This window comes from Fusarium poae, chromosome 3, assembly GCF_019609905.1.
Source record: "Fusarium poae strain DAOMC 252244 chromosome 3, whole genome shotgun sequence".
Lineage (NCBI taxonomy): Eukaryota > Fungi > Ascomycota > Sordariomycetes > Hypocreales > Nectriaceae > Fusarium > Fusarium poae.
In genome coordinates, this window is record NC_058401.1 from 5401002 (window position 1) to 5414818 (window position 13817).

The 13817-nt window shown below is 48.2% G+C and overlaps 6 protein-coding genes across 6 annotated transcripts; 4 read left to right on the top strand and 2 right to left on the bottom strand.

The window, feature by feature from the left end:
* Nucleotides 1-197: 197 nt before the first annotated feature.
* FPOAC1_009216 (uncharacterized protein) lies at nt 198-2426 on the top strand (the record flags this gene model as incomplete). Its single annotated transcript, XM_044853646.1, has 7 exons — nt 198-377; nt 425-549; nt 600-667; nt 715-819; nt 880-1254; nt 1310-1971; nt 2028-2426. The coding sequence occupies 7 exons, from the start codon at nt 198-200 to the stop codon at nt 2424-2426; spliced, it is 1914 nt and encodes a 637-aa protein (XP_044706316.1).
* A 261-nt stretch (nt 2427-2687) lies between these two features.
* On the bottom strand, nt 2688-3675 carry FPOAC1_009217 (uncharacterized protein; the record flags this gene model as incomplete). Its single annotated transcript, XM_044853647.1, has 2 exons — nt 2688-3287; nt 3346-3675. 2 exons carry the CDS (start codon nt 3673-3675, stop codon nt 2688-2690), a joined length of 930 nt encoding a protein of 309 aa, XP_044706317.1.
* An 819-nt stretch (nt 3676-4494) lies between these two features.
* Nucleotides 4495-6800, top strand: FPOAC1_009218 (uncharacterized protein; the record flags this gene model as incomplete). Its single annotated transcript, XM_044853648.1, has 7 exons — nt 4495-4870; nt 4926-5025; nt 5076-5239; nt 5287-5657; nt 5717-5749; nt 5802-5932; nt 5987-6800. The coding sequence occupies 7 exons, from the start codon at nt 4495-4497 to the stop codon at nt 6798-6800; spliced, it is 1989 nt and encodes a 662-aa protein (XP_044706318.1).
* A 1392-nt stretch (nt 6801-8192) lies between these two features.
* Nucleotides 8193-10162, top strand: FPOAC1_009219 (uncharacterized protein; the record flags this gene model as incomplete). Its single annotated transcript, XM_044853649.1, has 8 exons — nt 8193-8688; nt 8739-8784; nt 8835-8915; nt 8972-9007; nt 9061-9126; nt 9183-9352; nt 9419-9891; nt 9950-10162. The coding sequence occupies 8 exons, from the start codon at nt 8193-8195 to the stop codon at nt 10160-10162; spliced, it is 1581 nt and encodes a 526-aa protein (XP_044706319.1).
* Nucleotides 10163-10507: 345 nt separating this feature from the next.
* FPOAC1_009220 (uncharacterized protein) lies at nt 10508-11815 on the top strand (the record flags this gene model as incomplete). Its single annotated transcript, XM_044853650.1, has 1 exon — nt 10508-11815. The coding sequence occupies one exon, from the start codon at nt 10508-10510 to the stop codon at nt 11813-11815; it is 1308 nt and encodes a 435-aa protein (XP_044706320.1).
* Nucleotides 11816-11982: 167 nt separating this feature from the next.
* FPOAC1_009221 (uncharacterized protein) lies at nt 11983-12219 on the bottom strand (the record flags this gene model as incomplete). Its single annotated transcript, XM_044853651.1, has 2 exons — nt 11983-11989; nt 12041-12219. 2 exons carry the CDS (start codon nt 12217-12219, stop codon nt 11983-11985), a joined length of 186 nt encoding a protein of 61 aa, XP_044706321.1.
* Between the last annotated feature and the right edge of the window lie 1598 nt (nt 12220-13817).

Here is a 13817-nt window from a genome sequence, read left to right on the forward strand (position 1 = left end):
TATGTATTTCCGTTGACTCGGTCCTCAGACTTACGTGGGAAGCCTATTCTACAGTATGTGCAGAAGTTTCCATCAGACGAAAAGAGGCATTGTCCTCGAGCCATGTTCTGGCGATGGCCATGCTAATTATCAATAGTTGGTTCGATTTGATTTGTTCCTACCTACCTAGGTACCTTAGTAGGTACCTCTAGTCAACAATGTCGCACCAAGAGCCGGCCGAGGCTGCCACGCCAGCCCAAAAGCTCGTTTTGTTCAAGAGTCCTCTCATAGGACGATCAGACTCTAGTGACGATGGCCTTCCTACCAAGCAGCCTACCGCCCCTGATATGAGCCTCTTTGGTAACCGATACGATGATGACTGCCCACAGTTTCAAAAGGTTTGTGACAAATAAAGTATCAATATGGGGATGCTAACAGTCTCTAGCATGAGGATGCCAGTCTGCTCGAGCTTTTCTATGATCTCTTTTTTGCTGCCAACTACACCGTCTTCTGCGAGACCCAAGGCGTCAACAGTCCTGACCGTTTCAGAGCCTATGTCGGCTACTTCACGTACGAGAGTGAACCTCTGGAGGAGTATAACGAAACTGACGTATGGATAGTGTCCTTTGGATTACATGGCTCACGACTAGTTTGTATGATGTTCGGTTTGTAACGGACAGCATCTTTGGTAGGTTTTCTTCAGTATTTGGGTTTTGACACTTCTAACAATTGCAGAACGTGTCGCCCGCGGCATTCATCTTGGTGTCATGGTTGGGTTTGCTGTAGTTGCCCCCAAGTTTAAACCTGAAGACCAAGACATGAAGACGATGAGAACGTTTTGTAAGTCGTTCATTCTGCTTCTCCTCACTATAACTCTTATAGCAAAACTGACTCATATAGCCATCATCCTCATGGTGTCCCGTCTAGCCTTGGCCATTGAGTATGCGAGTATTCTCTGGCACATCCGCAAATTCAAGAAGCAAGCTCTACCAATGCTACTTCAGATCGGATTGAACTTTGTCCTCGCCATGATCTATCTCGGTACCACATTTCGCTTCACCAACCACATTAGTAACGTCTACATCACGTGGTATGTCCTAGCTGCCGTTGAGCTTGTTCTCACATTCATATTGGCATATATCTTTCCAGTTCTCAGCTTCCAAGGAACACACTTGATGAAACGCATGGGTCTCTTGACTGTTATTATTGTTGGTGATGGAATCATCACCATTTGCAAAAGCGTTGTCACTATCGTTGAAAACCCCGATTCGTGGAGTAAGTCTTTTCTACTTTTAAACATCAGATAACGTGAGCTGAGCCCCAACAACAGATGCTGAAACCGTTGGTGTTGTACTATCCTCTGCTACCACCATATATGTTGTGTTCCTCATCTACTTCGACTGGATGAAGAACCCTTACCTGCCAAAGTTCCGCCAACAGCTCTGGACTATCATCCATTACCCCCTTCATCTCGCACTTTGCCTGTTCATTCAAGGCTTCACTCAACTCGTCATCTGGACCAAAGTCTTCAACGTCATCAAGACAATCGATCTGTTCAAAGACATCAACGAGGACGACATACCCGCGGACAGCATAAATGATATAACGACCAAGATAATGCGAGACATCTTTGAGAGCATTGTACAAAGTTTCTTCACACTCTTTACACCGCAGTACATAGAAACACAGGAGGCCGTCATCACATCCCTTGATGAATTATCTACCATTAATGATACCTTCTGGCCACCTTTCTTTAACTGGGCCGAAACACAACTGGATGAGGATATGCCTGATGCCAAACAGTTCCAGATCTTGTCTGATTCTCTGCAAGGACTTGGAAACGCTATGAGAAATGCTCTGCTTGAAACCTTCAAGATCAATCTCGTCAATGAAGTACAGGATTACAATAAAGCGAACAATATCACCGAACAGACCGGAGCCGAGTTCGAGGCCGACCTCGCCAGCCGACTGGACGCACGCTTTCATCTCATCGTGAGTTGCCTTTCCATCGACGAGTTCATTTCTTGAAAGTACTAATTTTTGCCAAGTTCAACTACACATATATTGCTGCGGGTGTCTCGCTTATCATCATGGTGGCTCTGGCTGTCATGTCGCGAACAACCCGCTGGAGCAAATGGGCTATAACTCGCCACATCATCTTTGTTCTTCTCGGCATTGGCACAAGCCTCGTCGCGATAGTCAAGTACAACCAGGAACGAGCCGAGAAATACCAGACGAGTGGTTGGATGATACCCGTCATCACTCTCGTCTGGGTCACAGTCCTTGTCTTGACTCACATTCGCAACCCGCCACCATTGTTCTTCAAGGGTAGCAAGTCCTTCTGGAGCAAAGAAAACGAGTCGCAGACGTACAACCCGGTTATGCCCTCTGAGCAGCAGACCGCATACAAAGCAGTTCCTCATACTCAGGTCACTTCCTCAGTCTAAACCAATAGTTCAGGCTCATGGGTGGACGTGGTTTTGGTTTCTTCAGATACAAGATATGTGCTTCAAAGTAACAGAGACGATAGACAGCTGTACCGTACCATTCACAGTGTTTAGATGGAGAGATCGTCGGAGTTTAGAAGAACAAGATAGCAAGGTGTGAGATACCGCTATAGGTCAGATGGATCAGATACAATAGAGTTGGATGTATGATTTAGAAGCATTTTGAGTCCTCCTCTATACTTGCTTTTCAGCCCAAGAACTTCACCCTGTGACCGTGTCATTCGTTTCGCCATCAATCTCCATCTCAGGATCTTGGTTCCTAGTAGCCATCACCCTTGATCTCTCTTGCGCAGCATCATCTCTTGGTGGTTCGTTCACTCCAGTATCCTTCTCGTGCTCTGGGTCCTGCTCATTTGAAGTGCCTGCGCCATTCGCCATACTCACTTCCACTTGATCATGGTCTCCGTTGGTTGTTCGCTCGGAGTCTTCCATTTTGGTGTCATTATCTTCCTTTGGCACAGCAGGGCCTCGTCTTGTCCTGAGCTCTGGCGGGAGGTCAGCATCCCAGTCATCCTTAAATTTGCTGTCTAGGTGCTCGTCAAAGTCGCCCATTTTTCGTCTCTCGTGGGCTGCCCAAGCCTGAGCCAGCCATTCGGGGTCGTGCCGCCCTTGCGCGATGTTTTCTGTGTAGGCAGCACAGTCGTAGCGAAAGCTGTCATCATTCATGAGCGATGCGAAATCAGGACAGGCGTCTTCTGTGCCTGCACCAAGGATATGCTGAGAATCTGGGAACAGTGCCAGAATTTCTGCCCTCTCTTCCTTTTCTAGAATATCCCATGCCATCGGATTTGACAGTATGCTCTATATTGATTAGTTTATAACCTCATCGCATTTTGTTTTGGATAGCAGTGGGCCATACTCTGAGATCCGCCGAAGCTAGAGGTGATTTGGGGTCCGTCAAGATATTGTCTTGATTCCATTTTGATTTTCTCGCCGCCTTCTTCACGACAACTCTCTTTTTACTTTTGGCCTTTTTGATGCTCTTTGGTGCAGATGTTGTGCTTGTCTCCTGCTGATCTAGTGATGATGCAGACGCGTCTGGTGGTTGATCAACATTGGGGTGCGAGCCTCCGTCACCGGGCTCTTGGTCGGGTATTTCTAATGGAACAGAACATTCTGATGCATTTTCTTGTTGCTCATGTGCATTTTCGCCGCTCACGACTATCGTATTTTTGCCTTCGTGAGCCATAATCGCGAGGTTGTCTGGCCGGTAAAGAATGATAAGCGCTGGAATCCGGTCGGGTTAATGTCATGAGTGCTCCAGATGCGAGTTGAGTAAAGAGAGGACGCTAAGGAATAAATTTCGGCTCATGAGCGGCGAAAGTCAGAAAAAAGAAGAAGGTTTAATGGAAAGTGAACATATATCAAGATGTTATTCTTTGTGCATAGTCGATGCCTGGTCAGGCTCCAGGGTAACCTCGTCACTGGGGACAAGGAACCATAAGTTGTATGTTGCTCTGCATGTAGTACCTACTAATGTAGGTAGTAGGTAGTAGGCAGGAATGCCTCATCAACTCTGAACTGCACGTTACAGCTGACAAAGCTGCCCAGCGTTGTACAACGTCAACTGCTATAATTGACTGCCGTCCACTGGATATCTACCCTTTAGTAGTACGGGTATTTTCCGAATTCATCACCACGGATAAATCCACGACTTGCACAGCTCCACTACCGGTTACTTACCTATAATTCGTGATATGATTGAACGGTAGAACGGCAAAATGGCACCCCCACGATCTCTTGGGGTCAAATGCATCCCACTCTGGCCCCTCCCTCCTTTAATGATCAACACGGCAATGTATCCGACCATGTTCAGAGCAGGTCCCCGCTTATTGAACAATTACGCTGGAAACCAGATGATAAATGCATGATATTGGGATTGGATTACAAGGGTAATAATTGGCGATATATATATATATATACCTAAGTATACTCTGTTTATCACCCTGGGACATGTTTCCACTTTCTACCGACCTATGTCATCTGTCCCAAGCCATACTCAAACACAATGACTTCCACCAAGACGCTCTGTCTTGGCTACGATGGAGTTCACCCTTTCTCCAAAGTCGATATTAAAGACCGCTCTTCAGTCCAAGAGCTCCTTCGCACTGTTCTCGATCCTTTAGGGCCTTTCTTCTCACCCGAAAAGGCTCGTGTCAAGTGTCCAGGCGCAACCGCAGTCCGCTTCGACCAAACTGCCTCCGAGGTTGAAGGCATATGTCGTCCGCTTTGGGGCTTGGCAGCTCTGTTAGCAGGTGGTGGTGATTACGATGGCAAGGAATGGTGGATTCAGGGTATCAAGTCAGGAACCGATCCAGAGAGCCCCGAATATTGGGGATATCCTCAAGACAACGATCAGAGAATGGTTGAGATGTGCCCTCTCGGTAAGGATTCATGCCGAACGCTCAAGATAGGTTCAAATCTGACCCAGTATCCTAGGTTGGGCATTGGCTGTGGCCCCAGACTTCTGGAGCAGTCTGTCCGACAAGGAAAAGGGCAATGTTGAGGCTTGGCTTGGAAACTCAATCAACGAAAAGAAGTCAGTCACCAATGTTACGAAAATCACCTATCAGCTAACCGCTGCCCCAGCATGCCCAACACCAACTGGCTTTGGTTTCGAGTGTTCGCCAACCTTGGCCTCAAAAAGAATGGCGGAAAATTCTCTCAAGAGAGACTCGATAGCGACATTGAACATCTCGAGACCTTTTATCGTGGGGGAGGCTGGTCTAACGATGGACCAGAAGGAATTCACCGTAAGAACAACATAGAACTTTGCAGCGACTTTAACTAACACAGACAGAAATGGACTACTACTCTTCGAGCTTTGCGATCCAGTTATTACAGCTACTATACGCCAAGTTGGCAGGGGATGAGGACCCGAAGCGCGCTGAAGAATTCAAGAGACGTGCACAGCAGGTTGCTCTGGATTTGATTCATTACTTCGATGATGAAGGCAGGGCCATTCCCTACGGCCGAAGTGTGGGCTACCGCTTCGCCATGGTCTCCTTCTGGGGGGCCCTGGCTCATGCTGATGTCGAGTTGCCCGCACCTTTGACCTGGGGCATGGTCAAAGGATTAGTGTTCAGACATTTACGCTGGTGGCAGACCCAGAATGATATCTGGACATCAAGCGGAACGCTATCAATTGGGTACTCGTACCCAAACATGTATGTAAGTAACGGCTATCTTCCATTCCTCGAGTCCGAATTTAATTTACTAACACAAGTCAGATGGCGGAGAACTATAACAGTCCAGGAAGCCCGGTAAGATGGGTGCTGATAACAAGAAGCAACAATTGTCTGACCTCGATCATAGTATTGGGCCTGCCTCGCATTCATGTGTCTGGCTACACCAGAAAACCACCCATTCTGGACATCTGAGGAAGAATCAGCGAGTGGTGTGATCCCAAAGGTGAAAGCTTTGAATCAACCGGGCCACATTATGAGGTGGGGAACCCATTATATACGATTTGACATGCCGCAGTACTGACATCAGTCTAGCTACCTCGGCGGCCACTGCATGTTACTCTCATCAGGACAGGCCTGCAGCTACCCAATGAAAGGAACGCATGCCAAGTATGGCGGATTCGCTTACAGCAGTGCCTACGGATACTCAGTCCCCCCTGGACTCTTTTCTCTGGAGCAATATGCACTGGCATCGCAGCTTGGTCTGTCGGATGATGGGGGCGAGTATTGGAAAACTCGAAGACTCTGCGAGTACGCGGGGATTGAAGACCGTGAGGGCACCCCTGTACTCGTCTCAGTTTGGAAGCCCTTTCCGGATGTCAACATCCGCACCATTCTGGTTCCTCCTGTGGAGAAGACCCCAAACTGGCATCTTCGAGTTCACCGTATTGAGAGCGCTCGCGAAGTCATGACAGCAGATGGTTCTTTTGCCATTTGCAATGTTAACACAACCAACGGACGGTACCTAGGTCCTTACGACGGAGAGAAACATGAGGGGACGTCACCCAAGATCATTGGGAATTACGATCTGAACACCCCCGATGGCTGGACAAGTGGAAAGTTGGGGGCATTCGCAGTGTCCAAGGGCGCTGTAGGAATCAAAGCTTTGGAACCGACCCAAGGCCGCCAAGCCATGTTGGTTAACGCAGACCCAAACTCGAATCTCATCGAGAGCCGGAGCACAATTCCAACTTTACAACATACTATCAAAGCTGGTGAGTCGGTATGGTACGTGTCTGCTATATATGCCAAGCCCTCGGGGGTTGGGGTGAGCCAAGAAAGCTATCTCGATGGATGGGACAAGACCCCAGACGTGCCAGGTTGGCTAGAGAAGGAGATGAGTGCTTGACCCCAAATATCAGAAGTAAGCTCGTCGAATGGCTGGAAATGAGATGGATGGCACGGAAACCAAAGATTCCATCAATCAAATCATTGACCGATCTTCTCCTCACTCAAGGTCGTCTCCCCGCCTTTGGTGTGCTCTGTGCTTAACCGTTCCTTGCGGGGATGGTCTACTACTGTATGTATGTGTGCCGACCCTTGGCATAGGTCGATCTTCGTTCATGGACCAGCGGCAGCCGTCAAAAGAAGCGGGCTATTGAGGCTGAAGTGATGATGCTTTCTTCTCATTCGGCACGATAACCTTAAAAAACGGTTCCGCATTTGTTCAAAGCTCCAGACTCTTTTGCGATCACCAGCCGGAGGGATTAATTTCCACCTATCATATGACAGAGACATTCGCAGCCTCCTACACATCACGATACATACCATGGGGCATGTCACTATACTCAATCGACATGGGGGGCTTCTTGGTGGAGCGTCTCTCCACAACCCCAGGTTCCACGCGGTAGCCGCCTCCCCGCATATTCACAAGAATCATCCAGGATGGTTGTTTCTGAGCAGCCGAGAGGCATCGTGGAGGGATCTCTCTCTTGTGCCCCCAAAGTTCATCTCAACATCAGCCTGGGCATTTCGTTAGCTTGGGAGACATCTCTTCCCCGCGCTTGATGGCGTAGCTAATTTCGACGACACGAGCAAATCGATTCGTGGACAATTTTGTCCGCTTTCCAGCGTTCATACCAAGGCAACCTTTTACGCCAGTAGGTATACAATGATTTTGAGGTTTTGGCCCTGAGCCTGATGTTCAAATCCACAAGTCACTACGGGCGAGTTGAGTGTGGTTTGTTGTCGCGTATCATCTATTGTTGGTGATCTGGCTGCAAAAGGATATCCGGCAAAGAATAAACTCGTTTCAGCATGCACCAGCGCTCCCTGTGCCTCTTCGGTGCGGATGATATCCGACCCTACCAACGAGTCTGTGCAATTGACAAGGTAGTTCATAACACAACCAGCAGACCAGACAGAAGCCGGTGCGCCCGATGTTGGGGGTGACAGTCCGGTTGATGCGACCCCATGCGTGGCTGTTACTGGTCCTTGGATGATCAATTTGGGAATGGTAGTCTGGGGGGAGCTTAACAACTGGACTTTGTTCGGTTGATCATTTAATATCCTGCGAGATCCCCTCGAGGTTCGGAATTTCTCACCAGAGATCACACCTCTTTCAATTATTCGGTGTCTTGAGTCTTTTAGCAATTCTTTTCTTCATTCAATTGCTCCACGTCTTGGTCTCGTCCAGATTCCGGGGAAACAAGCTTAAATTTAAAGCATCCGCTATCTTTTTTCTTTCCTCGGCTGTTGCCACTCGCCCATCACCCACGAGTCGACTTTCAGTACCGCAATCATGGGTATCGCAGGTGTCCTCAAAAAGGTCGTTCGCAATGACGCGATGAAGACTGACCCCGAAGAGATCTACAACTGGCGCGTCTTTGCAGTCGTTGCAGGTTCATGCTTTGGAGGTATGCTGTTCGGTTGGGACACTGGAGCTATTGGTGGTGTGCTTGCCATGAAGGCTACCCAGGAGCGCTTCAACTATACTGCTGCGGCCAAGACCACACTCGATCAAAACATTGTTTCAACCCTCCAGGCTGGTTGTTTTGCTGCTTGTTTCTTCACTTCGTATTTCACCGAGAGATTTGGTCGACGCTGGTGTCTTATTGGAACTGGTACAATCACAACTATCGGTGTTATTCTCCAGGCCGCCTCTACCGCTCAGGGATCTCTCCCCATCATGTATGTCGGACGTTTCGTCGCCGGTCTGGGTGTTGGAGCAGCTTCGTCTTTGGTCCCTCTGTATGTGTCTGAGTGTGCGCCTCGAGCCATTCGTGGTGGCTTGACCTGTAAGTGCTTCATCGCTATCATCACTGGCAGCTTTTCTAACTTGTGGCAGCTTTCTACCAGCTGTTTATTGTTACCGGTGTCATGCTTTCTTTCTGGTATGATTGCAATTCTGTCGGCCTATCGAACCTAGCTAACAAGACGCCAGGATCAACTATGGCGCTCTTCTCCACCTCAGTGCCCCTACTGTCTATGCTCTGCCTCTTGCCCTCCAGGCTCTCCCTGCCGTGTTAGTAGTCGCGCTATCGTATCCGAGACTACAAAGACTAATATATCCATCCCCAGGCTCTTGATCGCCTGCATGTTGGCTGCACCTGAAAGGTTAGTGACTCACTCGAAATCTGTTGAAACCCAGTCGTACTAACAATCATTAGCCCTCGATGGTGCGCTCGCAAGGATGACTGGGAACGAGCCAAGTCTATCTTGATCAGTCTCCGACAGTAAGCCTTCGTGACAAATCGAGAAGAACCACTAAATAACAATCGTTGCACTGCAGGCTTCCCGAAACTCACGAATATGTCCAGAACGAACTGCAGGAGATGTCCGCACAGCTAGAGGCTGAGAAGCGACTTACAGGCAACGCCTCTGCCAGCACTCTTTGGAAGGAACTTGTCACCATTCCTGGCAACCGAAAGCGAGCTATTATATCTGTTTTGCTCATGGTGTGTCAGCAAATGACAGGCGAGTTCCCTTTAGATCTTGTGTCTTCTTTCTCTAGCTAATCGACATTAGGTGTCAACGCTGTCAACTACTACGCTCCTCAAATCTTCCAGTCTCTCGGTATGACCGGCACCACCGTCTCGCTTTTTGCTACCGGTGTCTACGGTATCATCAAGGTTTTAGGATGTGCTACTTTCCTCATCTTCTGTGCCGATTCTCTTGGTCGACGCCGCAGTCTCCTGTGGACAAGTGCTGCTCAATTCCTCGCCATGTACATCATTGGTATTTACGGCCGCGTTGAGCCCCCTGTTGCTGGCGCAGGTATTTCTGCTTTCGGTTATGTTGCCATCGTCTGCATTTACCTCTGGGCTGCTTTCTTCCAATTCGGTTGGGGACCTTGCTGTTGGATTCTTGTCTCCGAGATTCCTACTGCCCGTCTCCGAGCCCTAAACGTCGCCATCGCTGCTGCTACCCAGTGGCTCTTCAACTTTATTGTCGCCCGAACTGTGCTCACCATGCAGAAGACCATGGGACCTGCCGGTTACGTAAGTACTCACGAACAAATCTATAATGACTATCAGACAACTAATAATGACTGAACAGGGTATGTTTTTCATGTTTGGTACCTTTGATCTTCTCATGGGTATCTTTGTGTGGTTCTTTGTTCCTGAGACCAAGGGTCTTAGCTTGGAGCAGATGGACGAGCTTTTTGGTGTCGCTGACATCCAGGGCAAGCTTGACGCCGAGGGCCCCGAGGGAGCCCGCACTCCTAGCATCCGTGAAGAGGTGGCCCATATCAAGAGCACAAAGAGCTAAGCGTGCTGCATTAATGCTAAAGGCGAGATGAGTTTGCACCGGGGTGACGTTTCTATTAACATGTAATGAGGAAGAAGAGTGGATTACTTTCGGGTAACCAAGTACCAGGATATAACTATAGTATCTATGAGGCGTGGATATATGTGATTACTTAGTTAGGACGATAGCTGAAATATGAACCCTCGCGAACATAAATTTATTCGCCGTTTTCGATGTCGATGTGAAAGTCAGTGAGTATATATTGGGCCTAACCCTTCTGCCTGTGACGGTTGGTTGTGGGTTTAAGCGCTCTTCTCCCCGCGCCTCGAAACCTCTTCTTTCACTCCCCCACAACCTCGTCTCCTCATGTCAAACCCATTTTCGCATTCGTCAGCAGCATCAATAGAGGTGCTGCCTCCAGAAATCTTACTTCCCATCGTCACAAGCCTCCCTGGTCTCGACACGCTTTGGGATTTGCTGAGAGCATCTCCCAACGTCTGGCGTCTCTTCGACGAGAATGCCCTTTCTATTGTCGAAAACATCCTATCTGGTCCCAACGCGATACTACCGCCTGCAGTTACAGAAGTTGTACGCTCTGTTATACTTGCGCGCTCAAAGGCTCTCCCTTTTCGAAACCTAGACGAGTTCCAGCGCCAATTCTTATTCAGGCTATTTCCCTGTTTTCCATCGCGCGGTCAAAGCAAGGATAACTTGATCAATATCGAACCTGACCTTTTGTCAGCTGCAGTGCCATCTGCGTCGGTTCTTCGATCCACAGTTGCGACAGCTTATCAGATATCAACCCTTTCGCAAGCATGCTTGTCATCTTATCTTGAAAGACTGAGAGACCCCAACTTCAGGCCGATGCACTGCCTCGACCCCAATCTCACCTATATTTATCCTTATGGGTCTGAGAGTAAACGGGCCCCAGCGTGGGATCGTGTTTTCGACAATATCACACCTGCCAAGGTGGTAGATGCTGGACAGCCAAACTGGGTAGAGGAGATGCGTGCTGTCCGCGCTCTATGGATCATTCAGCTTGTAGGGGAACTGCAATGTCAGAGTGATACTCTGGGCTGGTCAGACGAGGATGTAAACAAGTTAAATGCTATGAAACCGGCTGATATGATCGATCAAAACCATGTTCCTGAATCTCTTCGAAAGTCTGAGGAGGTCAAGTCTCTAATGCACTACATTGATACCATTGGGGAGGTTAAGCAAGATACGTACTACAAGCTTCCCTCGCCGCCGCCATATAAGAGATGGATCACGGCGTCGCCTAATCGAAACGAGCGCTTCGACAGGGTTTTCCGGTATAGACGGGATGGAACACCAGTCACGTTTCGTTATCCAACCGACGACAACTTCTGGGGGCGGACTGAACAGGCCCTGAGACAAGAAGCTCCCGCAATGATGTTCTACAGACAAATCAACAAACCCTGGTCTCCCAGAGTTGGTACATCACCAATAGAAGGAGTAAAGTTCGACTCGTTCCGCCGGCTCGGTTTCGATTTCTGGGATATGTGGAGGATGCATCTTTTGGGCATGCATCGAGGCTTGGGTGACAACAAGGCGCCTTCGGATTGCTTTTATGTGTTTGCTTGGGAAAGTATCTTACCTAGTGATGAAGTTGCAAGTCTGAAGGTTGAGTTGCGAAAGCGACGTATCGATTGATGTATAGGCTTGAGCTGAACCGGGAATACATTCAGGAGCAGGACCAGGAAGGCAAGGACATACGGTAAAGTATTGATGGCAAGTAGTATTGTGTCTTCAGCTGAAAGTATATTGAAACCTGAAATATAATATATCCTCTGCTCCTGCTCTCGATGTCGTGGTACTATCTAGCATCTTGATGATCAAACATCAGTAACATGAAACAGAAGCATGACCAGTTCAGACGCCTTGGAAGTATCAATGTTAGTTACCTCCAAGCTGCCTTCAGCGACAAATATATCAACCTTGTTAATGATCTTGAGTCCCATTCGTTCCTTGTGGTTGACCAGCAGGTATGCCACCCCTGCTCCGTTAAGAGTGTCAAAGATATCATAAAGCTCATCAGGGTCTTCTCTGATTGTCATTGTTATTCTTTTCCCCTATGTACTGATAGGTTTCCCTGTCCCATCCCTTGCATGCTTATTGGCCCTGGCAGTTCTGATTACATGGATGCACTTACAAGCGCTTGAAACGACACCGTTATTGGCGATTATGGAGCAAAACTATGAAGTCGAGTCGCACCGTTCCCTTGGATCCCATTATAAGCCACGATCGGAAGTTGGTTTGCTATATTCACGGTTGCAGTGTAGGATTCGGTAACAGTTGTTGGAACCAACAGTATCGGATTGAAGACTTTCCACGACTAGAGCCAACAACATCATGCTATAACTACATAGTACTTTGGACCACAATAGGCTGACTTGGACTACGAGAAAGAAACAGACCCCAAGAAGGGGACTGAATCGACTCTGAGACACGACAATGGCAACTCGCAAAGATAAAGGCGGATTACGAAAAGACCAAATCTTCTGCCTCGATATCGGCGGGAAGGCACTTTAATTAGGTATCATACCAGTATTCGTCATGCACGACAACCTCGTCCAAAGTCATCACCAGGGGGTTTCGTCGCCTGGAGATAGGAAATCATTGGAACAGGCGAGGGATGACTAGTCTCGATGTGTAGGTAGTGGAAGCAAAGAAAAAAGCGAGTTGAGAAAGCTCCAACAAAGCTCACCCGGCTCCGGTAGATGGCGCGATTGGCTGGCTGTACGCAACTTGCCGTTAATCTCGTTGGAAAAGTCACTCACTACCTAATAACGACACGACAGTTCAATTTGTGCTGCTGTGGGGTTGGTTGTGCTTGTGCGATTGATAAAGCTTCATGATTATCTATTAGCATAAGATCGGACCGAAAGGACAAGACTCTCCGGTGAGACATGGATTGCTTGATTGATTCAAGTACGAGATGACAGTAAGTTGTAGCTAGAAGGTACGAAGTACTAAAAGATGGGAATGAGATTGAGATTGAGAAAGCAAAAGACCCTGCCCCTCAAAAGCAAAAGCAAAAGCAAAAGCAAAAGCAAAAGAACAAGAACCAACGGTCACTACCGAGTAGCCAATCAAAGAGGTCCCAAGTTAGAACAGCCCCTCTTATGGAACTCGGACCCGAAGTTCTAGGCCCTCTTGGCACTAAACCTTCTGCGTTGTCGGGCTTCAACGGGTTAATACAGTGGGCTCCTATTCGTGGAGAACTTCCATGAGAAAACGGGCAACGACAGTGGACGATAGCGGGCTACTGACTGACCTGACTTGACTGCCGACAGTAGCGTCATCCCTTGATGCATTATTGCGTTGCGTTGCAGGATCAACATTCGAGACTTTGTTGTAGGTGCCTTAGTACTTGGTGATAGTATATTACCTAGTAAACCACCTTGATGGATTGTCCGACCGCAGTCAACTCCCAAGACTAATTAGTTTGCGAGCTTCTAGCCAGTCTAGTCTTTTAGTACGTGTCATGAGGATCTCGATAAGACAAGGAAAAAAGAGTTGGTGACCGTTTCTTCAACGTCGTCATTAAACCATGTCGAACCACTAAACCCTAGTGGGCCACGTTAACAAGGGACCCCTCCCCCATGAAAGTTGAAGGTTTGACATGGTGTTTCATCGTTTCACATTTCTGAGC